The sequence below is a fragment of the Drosophila ficusphila genome, unplaced genomic scaffold, assembly GCF_018152265.1.
Source record: "Drosophila ficusphila isolate 14025-0441.05 unplaced genomic scaffold, ASM1815226v1 contig_791, whole genome shotgun sequence".
In the NCBI taxonomy this organism is placed as follows: Eukaryota; Metazoa; Arthropoda; class Insecta; order Diptera; family Drosophilidae; genus Drosophila; species Drosophila ficusphila.
This window is the reverse complement of record NW_025064737.1, coordinates 19,594,278-19,607,221: the sequence shown is the minus strand read 5'-3', so window position 1 is coordinate 19,607,221 and position 12,944 is coordinate 19,594,278. Positions and strand designations below refer to the sequence as shown.

Below are 12,944 nucleotides of genomic sequence, written 5' to 3'. Positions count from 1 at the left end.
AACTAATAAGATTTTCGCTTAGATGGGTTGCATGAATCCCGTGTTTTAACCGCTAACTTTAGGTTTAGTGCTGAACAGCGTGTTCCCTTTCGCGCCCATCCCTGACGTACTCATGCAGTGGCACTTTGCAACACTTCGGCGAAGAGAAAGGTAAAAGGTAACCCTAGACTTTCTATTTTCTGATTGCGTTGTTGTCGAGAAAACTCAGCGAAAATTTTAGATTGTCTGCAAAATATACCGTTCCAAAAAGCACACTCGATAGCTGAGTCAGTCACTGACGCGGATTCGCAGGTGAGCTTAGATGGGGCGCTATGGCGAAGCGAACTCAGTGACACCTAGAATTCCAATCCCATTCCATTTGCACAGAAGAAGCAGCAGCAGCAGCGAGGCAGAAAATCGAAGAGACCCCGCGATGGCCGAGGTGGAGAAACCAAAGGCGGCCACGCCCCCGACCGACATCCCCCAGGTCACGCCTACTGTCGCCAGCGAGGTAGCCACATCGCCCACAACTGACGCTATCGCGGATGTGGAGCCGGGCACCTCGCCCACCCAGGAGCCAAACTCCAATTCGCATCCTCATGATTCGGAGTACGACACGGCCAGTGATCTGGAGGGCGGCGAGGATTACGATGACGAGGAGAGCGCCAGCGGGAGTGCCAGTGGTGGTAGCGAGGAGGATGAGGAATCGGAGACCGATGAGGACGAGGTGGGCAGCGAGTCGGACGACGGTGAAGGGGAGCAGGCACTGGACCGCTCCGTCGCTGACAGCGAGGCCCAGAAAAAGGTGGACGAGGATCGAAGCAATCCTCAGTACATCCCTAAACGAGGAACTTTCTATGAGCATGACGACCGAACGGCGGAGAACGAGGGTGAAGTCCTGGTCGAGACTGAGAACGGAGCTGGCCAGACGCCGGCGGAGCCCAATGGCGAGCTTAACGGACTGACGGCTGCTGGAGCCGCGCCCAGTGGCCAAACGCCACAGATCTCACAGGCCTCCAAAACTATGCGGAAGTGGCAGCCAGCTTCGGGCGGCGATCGCTGGTCTCACGATCGCTTTGAGGCCACGGAGCAGGCACCCAAATCCAGGGCAGAACTGCTGCAGACCTACGGCTACGACATCAGGAACGAGGATGCACCGCCTCGAGCCAGACGTCGCCGACGATATACGCGTGGCCCAAGTAAATACTCAAGAAACTGGGAAGACGAACAGGCCTACTTGAAGGCCAGCAACAAGGAGCGCAAGCCGCCGCGTCCCCAGGACTTCCCGGCCCTCAACGAGAGAAAGCCGCGCGGCCCACGAACCTCATCCTCGCGCGAGGAGAAGGAGAACCGACGATCGGGCGGTGCTGGAGGCTTGGTTGCAGAGAAGCAGCAACCCCTGGCCAGTGGCTCAAATTCGCACAGATCCCAGGAGCCAGACCGCGAGAGGGAAAGAGAGCGCGAACGGGAACGTGACCGCGAGCCCAAGAACCGAAACTTTGGCCGGATGAACGGTGCCCCAGGGCGTCAGAATGGCATGGAGTTTAAGAAGAACAACCGAGGGCAGCAGCCACGCGAGCGAGAGAGGGGGCCTGACCAATTGGAAAACCGAAACCAGAAGCCGAACACTCCACGCTCCAACCAGCAACAACCACAGCAGCAACCTCATCACCAACAGCAATCGCAGCAGCAGCGACAGCCGCCCCAGCAGCCGCAGCCGCCACAAACGCCTCTTTCCACGACGAACCTCTCTCAACGCCTACAGCAGGTGCAGCAGCGCAACGATCCCAGCCACGTGGGCAGCGTGCAGATGCACTCGCTGGCCAGCCAAAGTCAGGCGCCACAGCAGCAACAACAACAACCACTGCATCAGGAACAGCGAAATGCGCCCAAACGCTACTCTAGTTTGCGTCGCTCCCAGCAGGAGGCATCGCAGCACTTGGCGGAGCAGCAGCAACAACAGCAGATACAGCAGCAGTTGCACCTCCAGCAACAACAGCAACAGCAGTCGCAGATCATGATCCAGGATCCTCACATGCTGATGCAAATTGCCTACCAGCAACAAGAGTTGCAGGCCCAACTGCAGACCATGCAACTGGGACCACCCACTGCCGGAGGGGCAGTGCCAGCGCCACCAAAGCCACACGCCCCGCCGGCAGCCGGATATCCACAGGCTCAGGCGGCACCCTACTATGTGACCGGTACGGAGCCGGTGGCCGTGCCCCAGGCACCGTATGTTAGTCCGGCTACTGCTGCCTACTTGCCCACCACTCCGGCTGCGGTAGCTTACGCTCAGGCGGCGCCACCGGGTGGTGCCACAGCCCACTCCGGCCGCAGCTCAGGCTCCGACTGCAGCACAGGCAACTCAGCCATACCAGAACTACAACACGGTGGGCGGCACCACCTACTTTGTGCCGCCGGCCCAGACCGCCAGCCGACCAGCTGCCCTGCCCCAGCGTCGTCCCACCAACGCGATTCCCATCTTGCCGCCATCCGAGAAGCACAAGGCCAAGGGCGGCGCCAAGGAGGAGGGCATTTCGGACAACATCGATCACATCATTGATAATATGTTTGTGCAGCGACCCTCAGCCTTTCAGGCCACCGGAGAGGGTGCCAACCCGGGCGGGGGATCGAAGGATGAGGCGCCGGCGGCGGCTACTCCTCCGGCTGCCGAGCAGAACCTTCAGCCGGTGCCGGCCACTGGGCAGGAATGAGTGCAGGCGTACGCCGGCTTGCCGACGCAACAGCAGCAGAGACGGGGTCAAAGGATCGCTGCTCCTCACTCCTCCGCCGGCTACTCAATGCTGCCGCCGCACGCTGGCTACTACCGACCTCCGCCCCCGCCGCACTAGTGCGGATGGCCCAGCTCCGAAACTCAGCTCATCTGACGATGTTTTTTTTTCCCCCATTCTGTCCGCGGGTCTGCGACTCGATGTGCTGCACCAATTGTAGAAACGCAGTAAGAACCATTTGTAATTAGCATTTAGCTCCCAGATAATCGAACTTACTAACGAAAAGTTTTCGTATATAGACCGAGTATATATATGTAATCCGGCGCGAGCTCCAATTTATTTGTACGTAGTTTCTAGGGCCAGCTGCGGCGCTCGCTTTTTAAGTTGAAAGTCAAAAAGTGTTGAACGTATCAAAGCGGCTAGGCGCTTAGCTTATTTAGCCGCATTTTAGAGTTGAAACATGAATGAATTATCGAAAGAAATGTATTTGCGTAAACTAATCGATCATTGAATTTAAATAAACGTTTAACACAAAACCACACACTTGGAAATGTTTCACATTGCTGACACTTTAACTTACAGACTACTTTTAAAAGCCAAGTTCTCAATTAAATTCCGATCAATAGGTGGGCTAAAAAAGTAATTGTAAAACATGTTGATTCAGTCAAACTAAAACAAGGAAAAGTATTTTCAGGATCTTTTTCTGGTTCTAAAATTGGAATTAATGTTATGATCGGAATCAAAAACGAGAACCGGACTTTTGTGGCGACATTATTTAAAATTAAATCCCTTCTTAATATTATAAATGCGCTTCACAACTTTGACTCTTTGGCCAGCTGCTCCAGCAAAACGCTGATGCGGCGGAATGATTCCTTGAACATGTCGTTGAATTTGCGGGCGCTCGTCTTGAAGCTATCCCGATAAGCGGTGGTATTAATGAACACACTGAGAGAGAGAATAAAGAAATCAATTGGGATTTAACAATAAATACGATTAAACTTACGCTTCAGAGGTGATGGAATAAAATACGCCGTAGCCGTCGAAAACCATTGGCGCTACAAAACCGACGTTGGCAGTGAAGCCAAGAGTGCTAGATGAGAGTATAAAGTTGCCCCCGCCGCCGCTCTTGGTGTACATCGGATCATCGTAAAAGGCGGGAATGTCCATTTTGTTTTCGTACGCTGCACACCACAAGCCGAACAAGTGGCGATCGATGCCATGTCCCTTGCGGGCCTCGTTCATGAAGTGCTTGTGCTCATCGACGGCTTTGCGGAAGGCTCTGGCCAGTGACATTTCGCCGACTTGCTTGTTGGAGGAGGCCTTGAGGAACTCTGCCACAGCACCAGTGCAGGATCGCAGCGTTTCCGTTCGCCCGTTGTAGTATTGTCGCATAAGAGCAGTTTCGTAGGTGGGAGCAATTCTGTGGAACAAGAAGTAAGTTAACATTGTTTCCTGGAAATCCTTAAAACAACTCACTCTTTATGCATTTGGTAATAAGCCCACTGCATGACCACCTGTACAAAGGAGTCCGGATGCAGACGGTGGGTTTTCATGAAGTCCTTGCCGTAGTCATCGAAAACAGTGAAAGTGGATGTAACATCTATGCCCTAAGTAAAGAAGTTAAATAAGTGATAATTGATTTTCAGTACTCTACCACTTAGCATACCCTATCATCGATGTCCTGCTGGACGCGCTTTATCTCGCTCTTGAGGGTATCATCAAGCTGAAACTGCAGCTCCTTGAGCTCCACCACATGCGAGTTCTCGGCCAATGACCAGTCAGGCTCCGGCACCTCCATAAAGCTAAGCTGCATGAAGGTAGCGAAACTGATGCTGACAGTGCCATCGTAGCAGCTGTGCTCTCCCGTCCAGTTGCACCGACCGTTGCGGAAGGCGATTATACTGCTGCTGCGATCTGCCCAGCGGGAATGGAGGTCGCCATAGAGTCCCAGCTGCGAGGACTCCTCATAGTCCTTGGGCGATTGCTCGTACCAGCAAACTTCCATGCTGGCACTCTCAACCAGCAGCAGTGTATCCTTGTTCTCCTTCGAGAGTTCCCTCAGCCTGTTTCGGTTGCGAGCCCACGTTGTCCGCTCATCATGGCTTAAAGTAGGCACACAATCGCCTAAGGGCTCGTAATCCAGGATGCTCCGCAGCCGCTGCAGGATTACCAGGATCTCTGGAGCCGTCAGGATCGTGTCGTCATCGTGAACACAATCAAAGATAAACTGGCGTCCCTTGCCAGAGACTAGGATGTGAATCGGGCCCTTGCCCTCGTCCTTCGTACGGAAGTGATTTTCGATGTGGTCCTGCTCCTCGCCTGGAACGCGGCACGTGGAGAAAAAGCGCTTGTACAGCGCGGATGAGTACTTGATTTTCCCACCGTTCGACGAGAGCGGCTTGATGCTTGACGAGCGGGTTAGATCCCAAAACTCAAGCGTGTGGTAGATGTGGCGAGCCAAGCTCTACAAAATGATACAGTCAATTAGTAAAGCCTACGACTTCGTCAAGAAGATTCAAAATAATGAGCCATTTTAGCTTTAGACTTTAGGAATTATATGAATTTGCTCCTTTGCTCAGGCTAATATAAATGAATTTGTAATTGAAATTTGCAAACCAAATGTTAAATGCAATTACAAAACGGTTTCTTTAAACACAATAAGTTCTCAAAAGTTTTTGCTGAAGCATGGGTTGCAAGGGCTTTAGATATTAGAGAGAATACCTTTTTTAACAGGCCATCAGAGCCGCACAGAAGTGAAAACTCACCTTAAGCATGTATTCCGGGGTCTCCGGCACACCCACCATCTCCAATTGAGATGGCATGACCATCAGTTGGTAGGGAAGCAACGGCATCCGAATGAGATGGTACCCATAGTCCTCCCACCAAGTCCCTAGCCAGTTCTTCATTGTTGACGCCCTCTTCTTGAGCTGTTCATGCAGCTCGGCACCCACTCCATTCTGAAAGTCATCAATCGTCCTTCGCGCCTGAGCCAACTCTTCCTTCGTTCCGAAAGGCTGGATGCAGGCGTAATACCGCTCCATGGTGTCCTTTAGATCCGGCAGCGGAAGCGAGGGCAGAGTCTCGTCAAAATCATACGTGTTCTTATCATCCTTATTCATGAAATATAGGCTTGCTCGATCCATATTGGTTTATCTGCGGGCGTCAATTGGGAATCGCTTAGATTAGTTTGCGTGTGGGGCCTGAAAAAGGCCTAGGTACATCCAGATTAGAATTCGAAAAAAAAAACCAAAATATGCAGAGCCACTCTCGCGCTTAGTGAGTCCAAAGTTCCAACAATATATGCCTAGGTACATTAACAGTGCAAGTAACTTGATAAATAAATATGTATATTCCAGGATAAACATTAATCAGTTTGCTTAAATCGGCAAATAAATATCACAAGTTAATGGTAATTTGATATGCAATGAAGTGGTGTTCCTGTGCAATTCAAAGTAAACATAATGTATGCTACCGGCACACGAATTTCTTCCCCGATCGGCGGAGCAAAGTCCGAATTATGTCGCTTTATAAATATTTATATTCGCACAGAATTGCCGGGGCACCCGTAGTGAAATCACTGGCCAACTTCTCAGCAACTGACCTTTGGACTTGATGAATTGGATGAATTCACTTTTACCGGAGACACCCGATTCGCTAGACTGCCGTGATACGACTGAATCTAAAGGTTGTGCCGATATCGCAGCAAACCTCGCTGGAGCTCTAAATATGTACATAGTTCAATGCATTATCGCATTCGCGGGAGCCCCCACCCGCGTCCTCTGACTCAGTTTGGTAGTATATCACCACAATCATTACCGATGGCTGGCAGACAGCGTCGGCATTTGATAAGCCCCAGTTTTATTTGCATTTCAATATGCGAGTATGTAGATTTCTAGATTGTGATTCCGACAGACACACCCACATATGTATGTATTCGCATTGGGCCGGCAGTTGAATTTTGTACCTGAACTTTATGATTTACCTAAACGGCAGCAATTAGTCCGCCGTTGCAGTTATCAGGTGCATTTAAGTAGATAAGAGACCGATATTTGTCGTTGTTCAATTAATGATTTTATTATCAAACTTTGTTTACAAGCGTCATACCCGGTGGAAAATAAACAGTGCAATCAGCTGATTGCCAGAGTTTTCAATTTTTCGTGATTATTTTTTTTTTATTTATATGCATAGTATCAACAACAACAAAAACTATAAAATACTTATAATTTTTGTATACTTCGGTACACGAGACCGAAAAGGCCTTTAAAGTTATATCTATATATATAAAAATGGAGACAAAATATGTGCGCAATCGCATCACATGAAAACGGCTTGACCGATTTGGCTGAAAATTGGTAGGGAGATAGCTTAGAACCAGAAGAAGGTTTAAGCATAAGAAAATTTTGGGAAAACCTTCTGGAAAAGTCGCTAGCGGCTCAACAGATGTACACAATGTTGTATGTAAAAAAAAAGATCATAGCTGCGTTGATTTTGTGTATCGATGAAGTCGGTAAAAAAATATTTAAACAAAAAATAGAGCGAGCTTTAACAATTTGAAATAATGCCTGCTGTTAGACGAATAGGAATTGGACGTGCAACATTGACTATTATGTTGTTAAATTGTGTTGACCAGCGAAGCGGGCACAGGACCTCTAGTTATTTATATATATATATGTTTCTTATATTTTCAATTCCCATATACATATTTACTTTAATAGTTGATATTTTAGCTTTAAGTATTATGTATTCGTTTTTTGTTATGTTTCCACCAAAAAACTAATAACAATAACAAAATCTCATTGCATGCATCTGGCAACGCCGACAAACAGCTGCTGCTGACAAGTGATGAAATAAGAAATAGACGGCAACACCAGAGAACAGAAGGAAATTTGGGACGCTTGCTTTATTGAGCGACTCGAATAAATAGCGAGAATTCGCCAAAAGCCGGTATGCTGCCGTCCACTGGCCTCTTTAAGGGCTTCTTGTGCCCTTACTTCGACAGCAACGATGAATCGGCCTGCCGTCGTCCTTTTTGTCACTTTAAGCATGCCCGCAAAGGTGAGAAGTTCCAGTTAATTTCCATTAAATGCTAACTACTTCCGGTTTGCAGACGATGTGGAGGCCGCTCCTACTGCGGAACCCGCTTCCGTGCCAGAGTACAAGCCGGCGCCCAAGCTGCTCTCTCTTCCGCTGCCCCAGATTACGCTGAGTGCTCCCAAGAAGAAGTCAAATTTAGAATACCACCCGGAGAAGCCGGGTCTAAACGCCTCGCCGGCGAAGAAGAAACAAGAGGCGACCGTTGACCTTGCCCCCAAATATGTCCCGGGTCAGCCATCCGCCACAAATGGCGACGGAACAGACGATTGGCAGGCGGATCTTGATAGAGAGATTGACGAGCAAATGCAAGTGGAGATTGAAGAGCCAGACCAGGGCGACCTTGGCGACGAGGAGATTCATCAGAATGTTAAGGTGGAACAGGATGAACAGGAAGAGCAGCAGGAGCCGGAGGAACAGCCAACGAGCGCAAGAAGGACCCACAAAAGGGATCACAAGTCCAGCAAGGAGCGAGAAAGGGACAAGGAAAAGGAGAAGGAAAAGTTCAGAGACCGGGACAAAGAAAAAAAGGACAAGGATAAAGACAGGGATAAGTACAAAGACAAGGAAAAGGATAAGGATAAAAAGGACAAGGAGAAGGGAAAGCGAAAGTCATCTCACACCGACAAAGAACGTTCTAAGGAGCGACATACCTCTAGTTCCTCTAAGCACAAGTCTTCCAGCTCCTCTTCCAGCAAAAAATCCTCCAGCACCGACAAACATCGCGACGAGAAAAGCTCCAGCAGGCACAAAAGCAGCTCTTCATCAACCACCTCTAAAAGCAATCACCACAAATCCAGTTCCTCGAGTTCACGATCCAAATCTAAGAGCAGCTCGTCATCCAGCAACGCCACTGGCCCATCGAAAAGCGAACCAGAGGCGGAAAAAGAAACTGAAGCTGCTGCGGCGCCACCAGATCACATTGATGACTACCAGGATGATCTGGACTTTGACTTCGAGATGGACACCTCGGAGGGGGAAATTGTGCGTCAGTGTGAGATGATCTTTGACGAGATGGAGAAAAAATTCGCCCAGATGCATAAGGATGATAACAACGAAGGCAATCCTGAGACCTCACGCAAACGGAAGGCTCCATCGCCGGACATTGACACACTCACTGAAGCAGCGACTGCGGCGCTGCAGAAGCGACGGGTGGCCCACGAGAACGCGGACAAGATAAAGCCCCATTTGGCTCCTTCGGTAGCAATACGCAAGCCCAATCACGTTCGCAATGCAATGCAGGCGATCTTCGAACGGCGGGCAGAGCTTCGCCGTCAGGAAAAACTGCAAGCCGAAGCTGCTGCCGAGCAGCTTAGACAGGCCCAGGAGCGGGTGCGCCAAGCGCAGGAAGAGCTTCGCCTGGCCAAGGTTAACTCAAATCTCACGCCTCTCATCCCGCGAAGTGCTTTGACTCCTCCAGTGCGCTCAGGTGAGTACGATTTTATAGTTATTATGTTTCTTTCAAGAAACAATTTCGTTTTTACGCGTAAATTTCATCAGGCTGATAACAAAAATCTAAATTTCGCAAGACTATGAAAACATGTAGTGTAATCTTATGTGGTTTATTACTTGTGGTGTGTGTGACAGCCACAGGCTTTCAAAATATAATAACTAGTAATCTGATATTTACAACATGAAAAAACGAACAATACACTTTATATGTTTTTCAGCTCGCAGCATTGCCCCCGTGGCCAACATAGTGGCTATTGCTCGGGCCAAAAAGAAGATCGAGGAGCTGCAGGCCGAGAAGAAGCCCGCCTTTACACCTGCGCAATCCTTCAAAGGCGCCGGCCGAGTGGCCCACAAACCCACGGTTGCTTTGGACAAAGCTGCTCCGGTGGCCAACGATGCTAGTGCAGAAAAACCAACTGTACTGGAACCCAGCAGCTCTAAGATCTCCTACAACGTGCGCATTCAGTATTACGAGATGATGGTGAAGCACTGCACCGTCATCTATCCGCAGCTAGCAGATGCCTGGGAACGAGCCCAGGTGGAGGAGTTGGCCGTCTTCAAGAAGTGCAACACGCCTGCCATTTACAAGAACAGCTGCATGCTGGCGATCAACAAGCTCCGCAAGGAGGCCATCGAGGCGGGAAACAGACCGAGTGTGGCCAGCAAGACGGTGTCTCATGAAATGATGCTAGGCGGCAAGCGAGCGCTAACCACCTCATGGAGCGTTGAAAAAAAGAGTGGGTTCTTATTTTCAACCGGGAATATTGTTGCATACAACTTATAGTATCAATTATTTCTTAGATGGTTTAACTAAACAAATAAATAATCAATTATTTATTTCAGAAAACTAAGCTCCTTGGGCAATGGCGAACCTTTCGATGCTTTGGACGCAGAAAAAGCATACGAAATGGTCTTCGATCTTCGCCTGACAGAGGAACAGCTGGTGGAGAATGGATATCCGCGTCCTGGGGAAAAGCGCGGCTCAGCGGTGATACGCGCCTGCCGTCCGAATAGAAGACCCAACCAGAGCGAACGCTACTGCTCCCGCTGCGGAAAGGTTTTCAGCTTGGACATTTACGAGCATCAGGGCTTTGACATGTGCAACTATCATCCGAAGAGCACGGGCTACCGGCGAGGATTTACGGATAATCAGCACCGTTGCTGCCAGCAGCCAGCTGGCACTCCAGGTTGCACCTATGCCAATTACCACGTAAGCGACTACTACGATCCGGAAAAGCTCACCTGTTTTGTAAAAACAATCGAGCGGGGTGATGAAATAGTACCTACCAAAAAGGACATATTCGCTTTGGATTGCGAGATGTGCTACACTACTCATGGAATTGAATTGACGCGCGTCACCGTAGTGGACATAAATGGACGCAGCGTTTACGACGCCTTGGTCAAGCCGGACAACCAGATTGTAGACTATAATACCACGTAGGTTTAGCTAGTTTACCTTATTTCTTTCTAGTAACAAAACATATTCCATTTCAGCTACTCGGGCATCACAGAGACCATGCTTGCGAAGGAGACGCGCAACATACGCGACGTTCAAGCCGTGTTGATGTCCATGTTTCATGCCAAAACAGTGCTCGTTGGTCACAGTTTGGAGAGCGACCTGAAGGCGCTTAAACTCATTCATGACGTTGTGGTAGACACCTCGGTGCTGTTTCCTCATAAAATGGGACCACCAAAGAAGCGCGCTCTTAAGACCCTATGCATCGAAAATCTGAAGCGTATCATACAGGAAAACGGTGAGTCTATCACAAGTGTAATTAATCATTTAATACTTAATTTGTTACTTAAGCTTCAAGAAGTAATTCTATACTTTTGTTATTACTTATAGAGGCCGGCCACGACAGTGCCGAAGATGCGGAGGTATGCATTCAGCTCATCAAGTACTATCTTCGCAATAAAATCAGTTGAGCTACATCTTTTTCACTAACTTCAGAAGTCTGTTCAAACCATTACATACATCTGTTTATATGTATACCACACACATCAACAAATCAAAGCCTTAGCCTTAAACGACCCATACTTTGTAAGCTAAGTCTTTATTTATTAATAAATCAATAAGTAAAGGAAAGTACTTTTCTTATTTTTTTCTTAGTTAAATAAACAACTAAGGTTTAGAGATTCACTTTAAATTTTAAAAGCAAGAGGTTCCTAGAAGTACTTATTAAATTTGTTAAGTTAAAGACTTTTACCTGCGGCTTCTAACCAGATAGCCTCTTCCCTTTATTCTGTATTGTATTTTGCCTCGGTCATTTTTCCCTTGGATTTTTTCCTTCTCTTTACTATCGATAACATTTCAATGAAAAGCAATTGGAAAGTTTTGTAAAGTTTTTTACCTGGCACCGCGTTACAAGCTGTAATTGCAAGTTTCGTGCCTGACGCACATCACAGAAAATTCGCTTGTGGCTCGCTGCTGCCCTTTTTCCCGCCTCCACTTTCCTGCCTTGTTTTTGTTGTTATTATTTAAATGTAATTTTAATCAGATTGCGGCGATACTTTATATTTTTCAATTACACCCGGCCTTGTCGGCTGGCTGTGGGCACCATCTGGATGTTGTTCGCTTCTTGTTATTTCGCGTTGCCGCTTGATTTTTCAATTTTAACGTTTTCTCGATTCGCGGAAAGTTTGGCTTATTGAACGGGGCCAAAAGAATGCAGGCAAAGTTCCAGCACTTAATTTGGCATAATTGTTGCCTCCGGCAGTTTTCCAACGAATGACAGGGTATGTCATAAGCATAAGGTGGGGTTCCCAAACCCAAATCGCCCCCATCAGAAGAGAAATTGCTGATGGCGACACGTGTTTATCTATTGAGCTGGCACAACACAACCTAACGAAAAGTAAATAATATTAGTGGTACTTGGCAGTGACAATGCGCATATGTGGCCCAGTATGAGTAGGAGGCCCAAAGGCCACAACAAGGCACACACAGGCCAGGATGCGGAAGTGCTGCTTGAGGCTTAGCAACAAGAGCAGCCGCGCTAGAATCACAGTTACACTCAAAACAAATCCTGGAAAAAAATAATTTAACAATTTCAAATTGTTGATGTGTATGTGAATATTGTTTGCCAAACATTTTACGTTTCATTGTCCTTTTTCAGTTATAAATTCTTCAACTTAATATCTTAAAAATCTTAATTTTTATAACTAAAATTTCTCTAAATATTTTTTTCTCTGAGGAAAGTCGGAAGGCGGCATGAGTGGAGGAACCAGTGGGCAAAACAAACACTGGGCCAAATACAAACACAAATAAAAAGCCAAAAACCAAGGGGTAGCCGTCGGTTGGGCTCACTCCTCTCAAGGAGAGTGGGATGATGGCCCGGCGCTGCTTGACTTGTCACACATTGTTGTTGGCCAGGACCCGGCCTGGTCGGAAGTTTACTTAAGACCGTCGAAATAGAGGCATTAAGATCTTTAGAGTTAATCCCCTGAGCAAATGCTCTGTGGTCGCGACGACATCACTGCGATGCGTGTGTGCTTACGAATGGCTGTGGGGATGGGCTGTACAACCTGGTCTAGTTGTAGTTAAGGCATTAAAAAAAGGCTTAAAAGCTTGCCGAGTCTTTTGGAGCCCGAGCCCCAAAGCCCACATATTGGCCCGGCTTTTGCTTCCCGCTATGAATATTTCATTCCGCCTGATGTCAACATGCATGCCGGCTAAGTGCTTTAAACATTTAG

The 12,944-nt window shown here is 48.1% G+C and overlaps 3 protein-coding genes across 7 annotated transcripts; 2 read left to right on the top strand and 1 right to left on the bottom strand.

Annotated features, from left to right (window-relative positions):
* Positions 1-118: 118 nt before the first annotated feature.
* LOC108095802 (protein CASC3) lies at positions 119-3,252 on the top strand. Its single transcript, XM_017197067.1, is given in 3 exon segments — positions 119-291; positions 367-2,287; positions 2,289-3,252. Coding segments are annotated over 2 exon segments (2,418 nt in total). The 5' UTR covers positions 119-291; positions 367-412; the 3' UTR covers positions 2,832-3,252.
* Positions 3,181-6,841, bottom strand: LOC108095803 (peroxisomal carnitine O-octanoyltransferase). Of its 4 annotated transcripts, none has more exons than XM_017197071.1 (6): positions 6,676-6,841; positions 5,477-5,864; positions 4,378-5,175; positions 4,188-4,318; positions 3,715-4,131; positions 3,181-3,656 (listed from the first exon to the last, which is right to left on the bottom strand). In XM_017197071.1, the coding sequence occupies exons 2-6, from the start codon at positions 5,852-5,854 to the stop codon at positions 3,524-3,526; spliced, it is 1,857 nt and encodes a 618-aa protein (XP_017052560.1). In that variant the 5' UTR covers positions 5,855-5,864; positions 6,676-6,841; the 3' UTR covers positions 3,181-3,523. The 4 variants fall into 4 exon arrangements, with proteins under 4 accessions (XP_017052560.1, XP_017052559.1, XP_017052557.1 ...); XM_017197070.1 differs by having other exon boundaries at positions 6,694-6,841; XM_017197068.1 differs by lacking the exon at positions 6,676-6,841 and adding an exon at positions 6,313-6,386.
* A 707-nt stretch (positions 6,842-7,548) lies between these two features.
* LOC108095957 (RNA exonuclease 1 homolog) lies at positions 7,549-11,343 on the top strand. Of its 2 annotated transcripts, XM_043209157.1 has the most exons (6): positions 7,553-7,766; positions 7,819-9,231; positions 9,473-9,995; positions 10,098-10,691; positions 10,749-11,008; positions 11,101-11,343. In XM_043209157.1, exons 1-6 carry the CDS (start codon positions 7,658-7,660, stop codon positions 11,178-11,180), a joined length of 2,979 nt encoding a protein of 992 aa, XP_043065092.1. In that variant the 5' UTR covers positions 7,553-7,657; the 3' UTR covers positions 11,181-11,343. The 2 variants fall into 2 exon arrangements, with proteins under 2 accessions (XP_017052786.2, XP_043065092.1); XM_017197297.2 differs by lacking the exons at positions 10,749-11,008; positions 11,101-11,343 and having other exon boundaries at positions 7,549-7,766; positions 9,473-9,991; positions 10,098-10,207.
* Positions 11,344-12,944: the final 1,601 nt, after the last annotated feature.